We start from the raw sequence: 15,859 nt of genomic DNA on the forward strand, positions 1-15,859 counted from the left end.
GAGGAAATTAACATGGTTGCTCCTTTATGTTTTGTCAACTTTTCGGTAGGGATGTTACGTTTGATACCGGAGCTACGAGGCACGTGTCCAAATCGCTCAGCAGTAAACTTCAAAGCAGTGTGCTGATGCCTGTATCACTTTATCAGCAGCACGTGATCAATGACGTCTGAGGCTTCGTTTCATCGAACAACCACCTGATTGGTTTGGTATTGTGCTTGTTTGACACTGCAGGCGACTGCCAACTGACTGATCTTCAAATCAACTTACATCATAAATAACGACTCATTATTATTTAAGCAGTGTGTCCCTTTATCAGCATTGATCAATGACTTTTGAAGATGAATTTTCTCCCATCATTCTCTATGTCTCTGATCTTTTGATCTGCAAACACGTTTAGGTTTTGTTAGTTTGGTTCAAAATGGTCTCGGTGCTGGTTGGCCTTTTTTTTGTTGTTGATACAATTGTCTGGAAAGAGCCAATGCTTCAGGAAGCTTTGTTTCCCCATCACTACTTTTCAGCATGTTTTCTGTGAATTAGACTACGGAAGTTTTGTAACTTTTTCCACCTTGGCTTACTGTTAGATGGGTTATAATTGGTCTCCGGTAGTTGGTCTCTGCTGACCATAACCGTGCTGGTTGGTTATGCTGTTTAGGCTAATAGCTAGTTGGCTAAATAGCAAACGTTAGCTGGCTGGCTAAGATAACTGCATGTAGCTAACATTCTTTGATATTTGGTTAGATGGCATTATGTATTTCCAAAACTGTGGTTTACTTTAATCACCCAAGTCATGAGCGCAAATGATTTCTAACTTAAAGTTCTACATTTGAAGTTATTTATGTTGTAGTTGACATCATAGGGAATAGGCTGGTCCTGCATATTACGTCACACCTGACTTTGGCATTCTTCTGAATTCTGATTGGTTTAATGTAATAACTCCAAATATAGAACAGTAAGGTGTAACTTTGCATTGGGAAAAATATTTTATTTAACTTTTTATAAAAAATTACAAAACATACAAACGAAAACATCATACAAACATGAAGTAAATCACACCTGCCCAGACCCACTAGAACACACCTTCATCTCCATTAACTACATCACACCTGCCCAGACCCACTAGAACACACCTCCATCTCCATTAACTACATCACACCTGCCCAGACCCACTAGAACACACCTCCATCTCCATTAACTACATCACACCTGCCCAGACCCACTAGAACACACATCCATCTCCATTAACTACATCACACCTCCAACTGTCAGTTGGTTGCATGAATAACTATGATTACTAAATGTTACATAATTGTAAATATGAAATATCAAAACCAAATGTACACCCCTTTGTTAATATGTATTGGCAATACTTCACTTAATGGTGAGGCATGGAATAATAAAACATGTATCTTTTGTCAGGCTGAATGTTTGAAATATGAGGTGATTTGAGACATGCTTCTTCAGCAGTGGAATAAAGACAATTAGCACTTGAATGTTGTCAAGAAATACTGGAGTGATGTCAGATTGTTAATAAATTGATTATAAACTCATTTATTATACTGCGTCCAGGCTGCAAGTTGAAATTAAGTTGTTTTCAAGTCATTGAAAAAAAAACGACCTGTAAAAGACATCTTAACTTTCACTTTCAACCGAACATATATTGGACTTCGGGCATCTTTTTAATGACATTTTGGGGTGTCCAAATCAATAACCAATATGCATTAACAGACATCTCAACTTTCACTTTCAACCGAACATATATTGGACTTCGGGCATCTTTTTAATGACATTTTGGGGTGTCCAAATCAATAACCAATATGCATTAACAGACATCTCAACTTTCACTTTCAACCGAACATATATTGGACTTCGGGCATCTTTTTAATGACATTTTGGGGTGTCCAAATCAATAACCAATATGCATTAACAGTTTGATAAATTGAAAAACAAAATTTAAACAAACGTGCAACAATAATCATTTTACTTTTTAAAACAAGCTCCTTATAAACTGTTAAAACATTCTACATTGTGACATCATTAGAACACTCCTACTACAATGTTACAACATTCTACATTGTGACATCATTAGAACACTCCTACTACAATGTTAAAACATTCTACATTGTGACATCATTAGAACACTCCTACTACCATGTTAAAACATTCTACATTGTGACATCATTAAGATACTCCTACTACCATGTTAAAACATTCTACATTGTGACATCATTAGAACACTCCTACTACAATGTTAAAACATTCTACATTGTGACATCATTAGAACACTCCTACTACCATGTTAAAACATTCTACATTGTGACATTATTTCATTGATATCATGAAACAACTCCTTCATGTATTTTCTGATGTTTAATCAGAGATCTTTTATCAGAGTATCTCTTGTCACATTGATCACAGCTATGAGATTTCTCTCCTGTGTGTGTTCTCTGATGTGATACCAGGCTGTTTGACTGAGTAAAACTCTTCCCACATTGAGTACAGCTATAAGGATTCTGTCCTGTGTGTGTTCTCTGGTGCAAAGTCAGCTGGCTAGATGTAGTAAAACTCTTCCCACATTGAGCACAGCTAAAAGGTTTCTCTCCTGTGTGTGTTCTCTGGTGTAGAGTCAGTTTGCCAGATTTAGTAAATCTCTTCCCACACTGATCACAGTTATAAGGTTTCTCTCCCGTGTGTATTATCTTGTGCTCTGTCAGATCTCCAGATGAAGTAAATCTCTTCCCACATTGATCACAGCTATAAGGTTTCTCTCCTGTGTGTGTTCTCTGGTGTAGAGTCAGTTTGACAGATGTAGCAAATCTCTTCCCACATTGATCACAGCTATAAGGTTTCTCTCCCGTGTGTATTCTCTTGTGCACTGTCAGATCTCCAGATGAAGTAAATCTCTTCCCACATTGATCACAGCTATAAGGTTTCTCTCCTGTGTGTGTTCTCTGGTGTAGAGTCAGACTGCCAGATGAAGTAAAACTCTTCCCGCATTGATCACAGCTATAAGGTTTCTCTCCTGTATGTGTTCTCTGGTGTAGAGTCAGATGGCAAGTTTGAACAAAACTCTTCCCACAATGATCACAGCTATAAGGTTTCTCTCCTGTGTGTATTCTCTTATGCACTGTCAGGTCTCCAGATGAAGTAAATCTCTTCCCACATTTATCACAGCTAAAAGGTTTCTCTCCTGTGTGTGTTCTCTGGTGTAGAGTCAGTTTGCCAGATTTAGTAAATCTCTTCCCACATTGAGCACAGCTATAAGGTTTCTCTCCTGTGTGTGTTCTCTGGTGTGAAGTCAGAGAGCTAGATGCAGTAAAACTCTTCCCACATTGAGCACAGCTAAAAGGTTTCTCTCCTGTGTGTGTTCTCTGGTGTAGAGTCAGGCTCCTAGATGTAGCAAATCTCTTCCCACATTGATCACAGCTATAAGGTTTCTCTCCCGTGTGTATTCTCTTGTGCACTGTCAGATCTCCAGATGAAGTAAATCTCTTTCCACATTGATCACAGCTATAAGGTTTCTCTCCTGTGTGTGTTCTCTGGTGTAGAGTCAGTTTGACAGATGTAGCAAATCTCTTCCCACATTGGTCACAGCTATAAGGTTTCTCTCCCGTGTGTATTCTCTTGTGCACTGTCAGATCTCCAGATGAAGTAAATCTCTTCCCACATTGATCACAGCTATAAGGTTTCTCTCCTGTGTGTGTTCTCTGGTGTAGAGTCAGACTGCCAGATGAAGTAAAACTCTTCCCGCATTGATCACAGCTATAAGGTTTCTCTCCTGTGTGTGTTCTCTGGTGTAGAGTCAGATGGCAAGTTTGAACAAAACTGTTCCCACATTGATCACAGCTATAAGGTTTCTCTCCTGTGTGTATTCTCTTGTGCACTGTCAGATCTCCAGATGAAGTAAATCTCTTCCCACATTGATCACAGCTATAAGGTTTCTCTCCTGTGTGTGTTCTCTGGTGTGAAGTCAGTTTGCCAGATGTAGCAAATCTCTTCCCACATTGATCACAGCTATAAGGTTTCTCTCCTGTGTGTATTCTCTTGTGCACTGTCAGATCTCCAGATTTAGTAAATCTCTTCCCACATTGAGCACAGCTATAAGGTTTCTCTCCTGTGTGTGTTCTCTGGTGTAGAGTCAGTTTGCCAGATGTAGCAAATCTCTTCCCACATTGATCACAGCTGTAAGATTTCTCTCCTGTGTGTGTTCTCTGATGAATTTTAATGCCTGATGATGTGAATCTCTTCCCACAGTCAGAGCAGCAGTGAGTTATCTTCCCTGTGGGTCTCTGTGGGTGTTTATTGAGGTGTTCTGATCTGGAGAGACTCTTCTCTGTCTCCTCAGCATCATGAGGTTGTTGAGGCTCCCCAGAGGATCCACGATAGTCACGTCTCTCTCCTGTGTGAACAACAAAGTCAGACAGATGATTAAAGGCCCACAACAGCGATAATCCAGGGTAAAGGTTGATGCCAACAGCATAGCCATGATGTTGTACAACAATTGACGTCTGTAATGAATGTTAAAATTGTCTTAAAATGAGCAAGAAGTCATATGTTGTCTTGTTTTCACATTAGTAGTAGCATCTAAGATTGTAGACTAGAAATAAGTTATTCATGTTGTTGAAACTCTAAGCAGTGTGGTAGAAGACTTTTGGTCTACAATACAGGCCCCTTTGTGTTTTCTATAGCAATTTGATTGCATAAACTCCTCCATGCTAATGAGGAAACCACTAGTTATGGATGTCGTATATCTGGTGTGACAAGATGAATTAAAAGAATCTGCCCACTCCATCAAGCAATGGGGACAGCAACACAGGGCATTCACGGGACCTCATGGAACCATGGACCACACCTGCAGAAACTGGACAACAGGGGGAAGCAGAGGAGATACCTATCATAGACTTCTCCCAGCTGACGCTTGACATGCCACCTACGCCGCCTCAAGTGGTAGAAACAACCAGCTGGAATCATTAAGTAGAATCAGCCAACAGTAACACGGAAGCAGCAGAATGGGAGTTAGTAGTGCATGACCTAGATTTAGAATAAGAAGCTTCCATTTAGACACAGGTCTAAGATGACGTAATAAGCAATCTACCGTCCCAGTGTAAGCACTCAGTGTAAGCAATCTACAGTCCCCGAGTAAGCACTCAGTGTAAGCAATCTACAGTCCCCGAGTAAGCACTCAGTGTAAGCAATCTACAGTCCCCGAGTTAGCACTCAGTGTAAGCAATCTACAGTCCCAGTGTAAGCACTCAGTGTAAGCAATCTACAGTCCCCGAGTAAGCACTCAGTGTAAGCAATCTACAGTCCCCGAGTTAGCACTCAGTGTAAGCAATCTACAGTCCCTGAGTAAGCGGCCGGTGCAAGCAGCAGGGCAGTGTCAGTGTGAAAGTGTGGTTTAGCCACAGCTCCAGAAACTTCCGAACTTCCCCTGTAAAAAGGTATATAAAGAGAGCAGAGAGGCATGATCCTCACTGACATATGAGACAGACTTCATATGGAGAGTCATCATAGGTAAATTTACTATTGCACTATACGCTTGTTAGACGAGAACAACATTTGAGAACCGGATAATTTTGCCTAAGTACTTATTGGATCACTATCTGAAGCTACTTGGTTGAACTTTGTGAACCCGAAACTGAGTCTCCGAAACACAGGGGTCTAGACACCTCTTGATCACAGACAAAGCGGCAGTCACACAGTGAGACATCAGGTACAGATGTGATTAGCAATACAAGGAAACAGCCAAGTACCGGTTACAATATATTGACACCGAGTTGGAAGTGTATAGAGATATTGGAATTCGGAATCTAGCGTTAGTGCTGTGAGAATACCAATTACAGGAAAGTGACCAAGGGGCGGAGCATTAAAGGTAATTGAACTATTTTTGCTATTTAGTCAATATTGTTAGAAGTGTTAACGCATTTAAAGTTTTGCAATATTATCTGGCATAGCGTAAAGCATTAAGGATTGATTGAGCATTATTGATGTATTAGGAAACTGTAGAACCATTGAATTGTAATAATGTGTATAAGACAAAAAACAGTGATTTAATAAAAGCTTGAAACTTTGACAACTAGGCCAGATTAACGATCTGGAGAGCAAACGCCTTTAACACTCTCACTGAACAGAAAGTGACCCTGGTTATAGGTTAAAGTGATTGCACTAAAGAATATTTGGGGCGGCAGGGTAGCCTTGTGGTTAGAGCGTTGGACTAGTAACCTGAAAGGTTGCAAGTTCGAATCCCCGAGCTGACAAGGTACAAATCTGTTCCTAGGCCGTCATTGAAATTAAGAATTTGTTCTTAACTGACTTGCCTAGTAAAATAAAGGTAAAATTAAAAAATGTCATTGTGTGGACAATAATATATTTTTAGGAGAGTCAAAATATATAACAATACTAGTTTCCAAGTGACTACTAGCTGACGAGCATAATAATCAATAGAAGAAGTTATTAGGTATTGATATATACAGTGCCTTGCGAAAGTATTCGGCCCCCTTGAACTTTGCGACCTTTTGCCACATTTCAGGCTTCAAACATAAAGATATAAAACTGTATTTTTTTGTGAAGAATCAACAACAAGTGGGACACAATCATGAAGTGGAACAACATTTATTGGATATTTCAAACTTTTTTAACAAATCAAAAACTGAAAAATTGGGCGTGCAAAATTATTCAGCCCCCTTAAGTTAATACTTTGTAGCGCCACCTTTTGCTGCGATTACAGCTGTAAGTCGCTTAGGGTATGTCTCTATCAGTTTTGCACATCGAGAGACTGACATTTTTTCCCATTCCTCCTTGCAAAACAGCTCGAGCTCAGTGAGGTTGGATGGAGAGCATTTGTGAAGAGCAGTTTTCAGTTCTTTCCACAGATTCTCGATTGGATTCAGGTCTGGACTTTGACTTGGCCATTCTAACACCTGGATATGTTTATTTTTGAACCATTCCATTGTAGATTTTCTTTATGTTTTGGATCATTGTCTTGTTGAAAGACAAATCTCCGTCCCAGTCTCAGGTCTTTTGCAGACTCCATCAGGTTTTCTTCCAGAATGGTCCTGTATTTGGCTCCATCCATCTTCCCATCAATTTTAACCATCTTCCCTGTCCATGCTGAAGAAAAGCAGGCCAAACCATGATGCTGCCACCACCATGTTTGACAGTGAGGATGGTGTGTTCAGGGTGATGAGCTGTGTTGCTTTTACGCCAAACATAACGTTTTGCATTGTTGCCAAAAAGTTCAATTTTGGTTTAATCTGACCAGAGCACCTTCTTCCACATGTTTGGTGTGTCTCCCAGGTGGCTTGTGGCAAACTTTAAACGACACTTTTTATGGATATCTTTAAGAAATGGCTTTCTTCTTGCCACTCTTCCATAAAGGCCAGATTTGTGCAATATACGACTGATTGTTGTCCTATGGACACAGTCTCCCACCTCAGCTGTAGATCTCTGCAGTTCATCCAGAGTGAACATGGGCCTCTTGGCTGCATCTCTGATCAGTCTTCTCCTTGTATGAGCTGAAAGTTTAGAGGGACGGCCAGGTCTTGGTAGATTTGCAGTGGTCTGATACAGTGGTCTGATCCATTTCAATATTATCGCTTGCACAGTGCTCCTTGGGATGTTTAAAGCTCGGGAAATCTTTTTGTATCCAAATCCGGCTTTAAACTTCTTCACAAAAGTATCTCAGACCTGCCTGGTGTGTTCCTCGTTGTTCATGATGCTCTCTGCGCTTTTAACGGACCTCTGAGACTATCACAGTGCAGGTGCATTTATACGGAGACTTGATTACACACAGGTGGATTGTATTTATCATCATTAGTAATTTAGGTCAACATTGGATCATTCAGAGATCCTCACTGAACTTCTGGAGAGAGTTTGCTGCACTGAAAGTAAAGGGGCTGAATAATTTTGCACGCCCAATTTTTCAGTTTTTGATTTGTTAAAAAAGTTTGAAATATCCAGTAAATGTCGTTCCACTTCATGATTGTGTCCCACTTGTTGTTGATTCTTCACAAAAAAAATACAGTTTTATATCTTTATGTTTGAAGCCTGAAATGTGGCAAAAGGTCGCAAAGTTCAAGGGGGCCGAATACTTTCGCAAGGCACTGTACATAGGTAAAAGAGACTTGAAGGTAAGGAATTATAGGAGGAATCCATAACACTCAGAATATTTAAATAGGAGTATATCTATCCAAGACCTCATTCTAGACCGGAAAATAAGGGAGTGACAACGTGAACGAAGGAACAAACCCAACTCACGCGAAGGGCCATTACGAAGAAATAGAAGGGTTGGTAGGGCCGCACGGCTAGGCCCTTGTTACACCGCAGTAACTAAAATCCTAAAGTACTCTGCCCAGCCAGAAGACTGGGTAGAGGCATTTGCTGCAGGTATTAGGCAAAAGTCAGCACCGTGACACTGGTAATGAGGAAACCACTAGTTATGGATGTAGTATATCTGGTAATGAGGAAACCACTAGTTATGGATGTAGTATATCTGGTAATGAGGAAACCACTAGTTATGGATGTAGTATATCTGGTAATGAGGAAACCCCTAGTTATGGATGTAGTATATCTGGTAATGAGGAAACCACTAGTTATGGATGTAGTATATCTGGTAATGAGGAAACCACTAGTTATGGATGGAGTATATCTGGTAATGAGGAAACCACTAGTTATGGATGTAGTATATCTGGTAATGAGGAAACCACTAGTTATGGATGTAGTATATCTGGTAATGAGGAAACCACTAGTTATGGATGTAGTATATCTGGTAATGAGGAAACGGCTAGTTATGGATGTAGTATATCTGGTAATGAGGAAACCACTAGTTATGGATGTAGTATATCTGGTAATGAGGAAACCACTAGTTATGGATGTAGTATATCTGGTAATGAGGAAACCACTAGTTATGGATGTAGTATATCTGGTAATGAGGAAACCACTAGTTATGGATGTAGTATATCTGCCAGGAGCAAAAATGGTGGGGAAAGATTTTAGTTTTTCACAATGTATTCTGAATGTGAATGGGGGAAAACTCAGGGAAGTAACCTCCATTTCCAGGTTGCTTATGAGAGCATTTCACAGTACTTTGGGTGTTAATTGTAAGGATCGTTTGAATGTCCTGCTTAATATAATGTTTGTGTCGTCATTGCAAATCAAAAAACACTTCAACCAGTAAAATGCTTTTTGGCTTTTCCATCAACCTGACAATGAGGGTTTGTACACTGTTATCCATATTGGCCCACAACTTCACCTAACAACAAATATACCTGTAATGAACGAAGAAGCACTTTGGTTGTTGTTGCATGACATACTGTGGGTCAAAAAAAGTATTTAGTCAGCCACCAATTGCGCAAGTTCTCCCACTTAAAAATATGAGAGACCTGTAATTTTCATCATAGGTACACTTCAACTGTGACAGACAAAATGAGAGAATATACTATATAGCCTAGAAAACTGGTTAAATTATCATTATGACCTCATGGATGGCCAGTCCTTGTATTCATAGTGTAGTGAATTCAGGGAGAGGCCCTGAGCTGAACTCGCTGAACTGGGTCCAGCGACTGTCAAGTTAACACCTTTTAACTGTTACGCCAAGATGTCTGAACTTCTTGACGAGGTCGCTAGGTGTTGGGTTAAGGTTTCTACAATATTGTTCTCTATGAATTTGAGAGTGGTTACACTTCTCCTTCCCCCATCCCTCAGCGGTTAACCAAGTCTCTGGGCAGCCATTTTGTTGCTGTTTAAAAAAAACACAAAACCCAGTAATTTGCAGTACAAACAATAACAAATCTGTCATTCCACCACTATTTTGGTAATAAAAGATTATGGGGTTGGAGAAATGTAACTACAGACAGACCTATGGATGCAAGGACTGACCATCCATGATATCAACATTATAGTTTTAACCATGTTGAGGCGGCAGGCTAGCCTAGTGGTTAGAGCGTTGGACTAGTAGGTTGCAAGTTCATATCCCCGAGCTGACATGGTACAAATCTGTCAATTAACCCACTGTTCCTAGTCCGTTATTGAAAATAATAATTAGTTCTTAACTGCTATACAGTGTTGATTTACATTGTTTCTAAACATTATAGTAAAAAAAGCTTATTTAGGGTTCTGATGGGGTACAACAGTTGAACTCAGCTCATGAGGCATGTGTTATATTCTTAAAGAATCAATGGCTGTAAATAAATAATTTAAAAGTCACAATATGGATGTAACAATTGCAGATTTCCACCTTAACACCAAACATCAGTTCAACTGCAGAGTTTGTGCCTCTGTTGTTAAGACAGTACTTACCAGTGTTAATCAGGGAACGGTTTCTCAAAACCATCTTACGGCTAAATTCATCGTTAGAACCATTGGATGCCTTAAGATGCGTTTGGGAAACCGGGCCCAGATATCCAGGTTCCTCCTCTTCTTCCTCCTCCTTTTTCGATGTAAAAGTAATCTCCTCCCCCTCCTCTTTCACGCCATAAACTGCATCTTCCTCTCCTTTTACTGTGACCTCCTCTTTCACTCTGAACGCGTCCTCCTCTTCTTTCACAGCAAAGGCCCCACTCTCTACTTCTTGTTTTACTGTGATATCTTCCTCGTCTTTCACTCTGAACGCGTCCTCCTCTTCTTTCACAGTAACGGCCCCACTCCCTACTTCTTGATTTACTGTGATATCTTCCTCGTCTTTCACTCTGAACGCGTCCTCTTCTTCTTTCACAGTAACGGCCCCACTCCCTACTTCTTGATTTACTGTGATATCTTCCTCGTCTTTCACTCTGAACGTGTCCTCCTCTTCTTTCACAGTAACGGCCCCACTCTCTACTTCTTGATTTACTGTGATATCCTTATCTTCATTAGAAGGAGAGTAGCTTGGTGACTGCATGGTCGGGGATGTTAGCTAGGCTAATGCTAACTTAACCAGCCCGCTAGCTGACTAATAACAACAACACCATAAATATGAAATTAAATCGGATAACTAACTAGACGACAGAAGTGGGTTTAAAACACAGTGGCTAATATACACTAAAGCGTCTAAAGATCTTTATTGGTTCGGCTATTTGTCTAGCAAGCTACCGAGGTGTCTGACTAACTGTTGCTGCTGATGAAAGAAGCGTTCCGTCCACTACATTATACGTCACACCAGCAGCATAACCATAAATTCCCAGACCGCCATCTGCCGACTGGAGTGGGTAACGCAGTTGAGTAAAATGTATATTTTATCTTCAGACAACAAGTTAAAGTGTACGAAGCATGAGTTTTAACTCACCAGTGTAACAATACAGTGTGGTTAAAGACGTAGTAAGCTAATTGTAATCACGATATGTTTACCTATAAGAACAAACAGTTATGTTTTTGCGTTATTACATATTTATTAACTTATTTTGTGACTCTTCCAAACTACACACAATGCAGTATTTCTCAACGTCATATGGATGATCTTCTCTGTGCTACTGAGTTTGTTTGCCAGTGTAACGGTGTAACGAAGTTACATGTGTAAAATATTTGTATCCGCTATTTAACTAGGCAATTCATTTAAGAACAGTGCCTTAGACCGCTGCCCCGCTCGTGTGATAAAGGTATAGGATTCTGGGTAATCCACAGCAGATTTATGGAGAATTTGAAAATTGAGTGGTCCTGGGATAGAAATGTATAAAATTGACATTACATCATTAAATCCACGTTTTAAATCACACATTAGCAATTTATGTTTTAGTAACTACTGTTGTTGGTTTGGTGTCAAGTCAGCCTTTCTTTATATGTTATTTGCCAAATCTCTGTTTTCCATGTGGGTTTTATGCTAAAGATCCCTCTTTCAAGTTGGTATCTAACTGGAAAATGCATCTTCTTTTAGGAGTGCTATTTTTACCCTGTCGACTACTGATCATTCATCCAGACTGTGTGTGTCCCATCATTGCAGCTTTGTAAATAAATTAACTATCCATCCATTGCACCTTCCTGTGTTGACTCACTGACTTGAGAGACGACAGGACCAGGAAGGTCACACTAGGTCGATATCAAGCTCAAGCTTGCAAACGTTAAACACACCTCCATCTCCATTAACGACATCACACTTGCCCAGACCCACTAGAACACACCTCCATCTCCATTAACTACATCAAACCTGCCCAGACCCACTAGAACACACCTCCATCTCCATTAACTCCATCACACCTGCCCAGACCCACTAGAACACACCCCCATCTCCATTAACTACATCAAACCTGCCCAGACCCACTAGAACACACCTCCATCTCCATTAACGACATCACACTTGCCCAGACCCACTAGAACACACCCCCATCTCCATTAACTACATCAAACCTGCCTATACCCACGAGAACACACCCCCATCTCCATTAACTCCATCAAACCTGTCCAGACCCACTCGAACACACCTCCATCGCCATTAACTCCATCAAACCTGTCCAGACCCACTCGAACACACCTCCATCTCCATTAACTCCATCAAACGTGCCCAGACCCACTCGAACACACACCCGTCTCCAGCACCCGCATCAGCACCATTTTTTTTCTCTCCGTTGCACACTCACTTTCAACTTTTAGATAATAAAGCATTTTACCTTTCTATTGAATTAACAACAGAGGATTGGTTGATTTCCAGGTTTTAAGTATAATATTTAAGATGACTGATTAGAAAAGTATCATCCAACCATCGGGTATCTCACTGCATCCTCATATGCCATGTCTTGAAATATACAGACAGACGGATTAAAAGTAATTTTACATTGTATAACTGTACTTCTGACAGCCAACTTTCTAACTCCTCCCATAACTTTATGACGTCATAACATTCCCAGAAGGATTATTGAGTCATTGTTAGTTTTACACTTAAGACATGACTCTGCCGTTGTGTTGTAGAATTTTTGAATTTAGTCTCTTGTATAATAAGGGACTATCATTTATCCCAACATCACAGGCCACAGACTTTGATACAGTTAAAGACTTCAAAGTGTATTAATGGGGTTTCTCCCTGTGCACCTGTTAGGGGTGCGTGAATGAGGACCCAAAAGCGAATTAACAAAACAGAGTTTCTTTAATGACGAAACACATGTAGGCTCAGATGGACAGGCAGATTCCGACAGGACAGGACAAGGTTGCAGCAACCACGACGATAGTCTGGTTCAGGCATGAGAAACACAAACGAGAATCCGACAAAGACAGGAACAAAAACAGAGAGAGATATAGAGGACTAATCAGAGGGAAAAAGGGAACAGGTGGGAAAAGGGGTGACGAGGTAGTTAGGAGGAGACAAGGAACAGCTGGGGGAAAGGGGGGGAGAAAAGGTAACCTAATAACGACCAGCAGAGGGAGACAGGGTGAAGGGAAAGGACAGAAACAAGACACAACATGACAATACATGACAGTACCCCCCCACTCACCGAGCGCCTCCTGGCGCACTCAAGGAGGAAACCTGGCGGCAACGGAGGAAATCATCGATCAGCGCACGGTCCAGCACGTCCCGAGAGGGAACCCAACTCCTCTCCTCAGGACCGTACCCCTCCCAATCTACTAGGTACTGATGACCACGGCCCCGAGGACGCATGTCCAAAATCCTACGGACCCTGTAGATGGGTGCGCCCTCGACAAGGATGGGGGGGGGGGGAGACGAGCGGGGGTGCAAAGAACGGGCTTGACACAGGAGACATCGAAGACCGGGTGGACGCGACGAAGATATCGCGGAAGAAGAAGTCGCACTGCGACAGGATTAATGATCCGAGAAATACGGAACGGACCAATGAACCGCGGGGTCAACTTGCGAGAAGCGGTCTTAAGGGGAAGGTTCTGAGTGGAGAGCCAAACTCTCTGACCGCGACAATATCTAGGACTCTTAGTTCTACGCTTATTAGCAGCTCTCACAGTCTGCGCCCTATAACGGCAAAGTGCAGACCTGACCCTCTTCCAGGTGCGCTCACAACGTTGGACAAAAGCCTGAGCGGAGGGGACGCTGGACTCGGCGAACTGAGATGAGAACAGCGGAGGCTGGTACCCGAGGCTACTCTGAAAAGGAGATAGCCCGGTCGCAGACGAAGGAAGCGAGTTGTGGGCGTATTCTGCCCAGGGGAGCTGTTCTGACCAAGACGCAGGGTTGCGAAAAGAAAGACTGCGTAAGATGCGACCAATAGTCTGATTGGCCCGTTCTGCTTGACCGTTAGACTGGGGGTGAAAGCCGGAAGAGAGACTGACGGAAGCCCCAATCAAACGGCAAAACTCCCTCCAAAATTGAGACGTGAATTGCGGACCTCTGTCCGAAACGACGTCTGACGGAAGGCCATGAATTCTGAAAACATTCTCGATGATGATTTGTGCCGTCTCTTTAGCAGAAGGAAGCTTAGCAAGGGGAATAAAATGAGCCGCCTTAGAGAACCTGTCGACAACCGTAAGAATAACAGTCTTCCCCGCTGACGAAGGCAGTCCGGTGACAAAATCTAAGGCGATGTGAGACCACGGTCGAGAGGGAATGGGAAGCGGCCTGAGACGGCCGGCAGGAGGGGAGTTACCAGACTTAGTCTGCGCGCAGACCGAACAAGCAGCCACGAAGCGACGCGTGTCATGCTCCCGGGTGGGCCACCAAAAACGCTGGCGAATGGAAGCAAGCGTACCCCGAACGCCAGGATGGCCGGCTAACTTGGCAGAGTGAGCCCACTGAAGAACGGCCAGACGAGTAGCAACGGGAACGAAAAGAAGGTTCCTAGGACAAGCGCGCGGCGACAGAGTTTGAGTGAGTGCTTGCTTTACCTGCCTCTCAATTCCCCAGACAGTCAACCCGACAACACGCCCCTCAGGGAGAATCCCCTCGGGGTCAGTGGAGGCTACTGAAGAACTGAAGAGACGAGATAAAGCATCAGGCTTGGTGTTCTTAGAGCCCGGACGATAAGAAATCACGAACTCGAAACGAGCGAAAAACAGCGCCCAGCGCGCCTGACGCGCATTAAGTCGTTTGGCAGAACGGATGTACTCAAGGTTCCTATGGTCAGTCCAAACGACAAAAGGAACGGTCGCCCCCTCCAACCACTGTCGCCATTCGCCTAGGGCTAAGCGGATGGCGAGCAGTTCGCGGTTTCCCACATCATAGTTACGTTCCGACGGCGACAGGCGATGAGAAAAATACGCGCAAGGGTGGACCTTGTCGTCAGAGAGGGAGCGCTGAGAAAGAATGGCTCCCACGCCCACCTCTGACGCGTCAACCTCGACAACGAACTGTCTAGTGACGTCAGGTGTAACAAGGATAGGTGCGGATGTAAAACGATTCTTGAGGAGATCAAAAGCTCCCTGGGCGGAAACGGACCACTTAAAGCACGTCTTGACAGAAGTAAGGGCTGTGAGAGGAGCTGCCACCTGACCGAAATTACGGATGAAACGACGATAGAAGTTCGCGAAGCCGAGAAAGCGCTGCAGCTCGACGCGTGACTTAGGGACGGGCCAATCAATGACAGCTTGGACCTTAGCGGGATCCATCTTAATGCCTTCAGCGGAAATAACAGAACCGAGAAATGTGACGGAGGAGGCATGAAAAGAGCACTTCTCAGCCTTCACAAAAAGACAATTCTCTAAAAGGCGCTGGAGGACACGTCGAACGTGCTGAACATGAATCTGGAGTGACGGTGAAAAAATCAGGATATCGTCAAGGTAAACGAAAACAAAGATGTTCAGCATGTCTCTCAGGACATCATTGACTAATGCCTGAAAGACAGCTGGAGCGTTAGCGAGGCCGAAAGGAAGAACCCGGTATTCAAAGTGCCCTAACGGAGTGTTAAACGCCGTCTTCCACTCGTCCCCCTCCCTGATGCGCACGAGATGGTAAGCGTTACGAAGGTCCAACTTAGTGAAAAACCTGGCTCCCTGCAGG

At 42.7% G+C, this 15,859-nt stretch overlaps 1 protein-coding gene across 1 annotated transcript; it reads right to left on the bottom strand.

Moving 5' to 3' along the window:
- Window positions 1-961: 961 nt before the first annotated feature.
- On the bottom strand, window positions 962-11,272 carry LOC149978479 (uncharacterized). Its single transcript, XM_090194662.1, has 2 exons — window positions 10,294-11,272; window positions 962-4,396 (listed from the first exon to the last, which is right to left on the bottom strand). The coding sequence occupies exons 1-2, from the start codon at window positions 10,871-10,873 to the stop codon at window positions 2,334-2,336; spliced, it is 2,643 nt and encodes an 880-aa protein (XP_090050788.1). The 5' UTR covers window positions 10,874-11,272; the 3' UTR covers window positions 962-2,333.
- Between the last annotated feature and the right edge of the window lie 4,587 nt (window positions 11,273-15,859).

The sequence above is a fragment of the Oncorhynchus mykiss genome, chromosome 13 (genome assembly GCF_057628025.1).
Source record: "Oncorhynchus mykiss isolate SJ-2025 chromosome 13, ASM5762802v1, whole genome shotgun sequence".
NCBI lineage: Eukaryota > Metazoa > Chordata > Actinopteri > Salmoniformes > Salmonidae > Oncorhynchus > Oncorhynchus mykiss.

What these genes read in the sequence shown, in the direction of transcription:
- LOC149978479 (XM_090194662.1), bottom strand. Translation starts at nt 10,873, where the DNA reads ATGCAGTCACCAAGCTACTCTCCTTCTAATGAAGATAAGGATATCACA. An exon ending in CCGTTCCCTGATTAACACTG is followed by an intron (nt 4,397 to 10,293) that starts GTAAGTACTGTC and finishes TTGTTCACACAG; the next exon opens with GAGAGAGACGTGACTATCGT.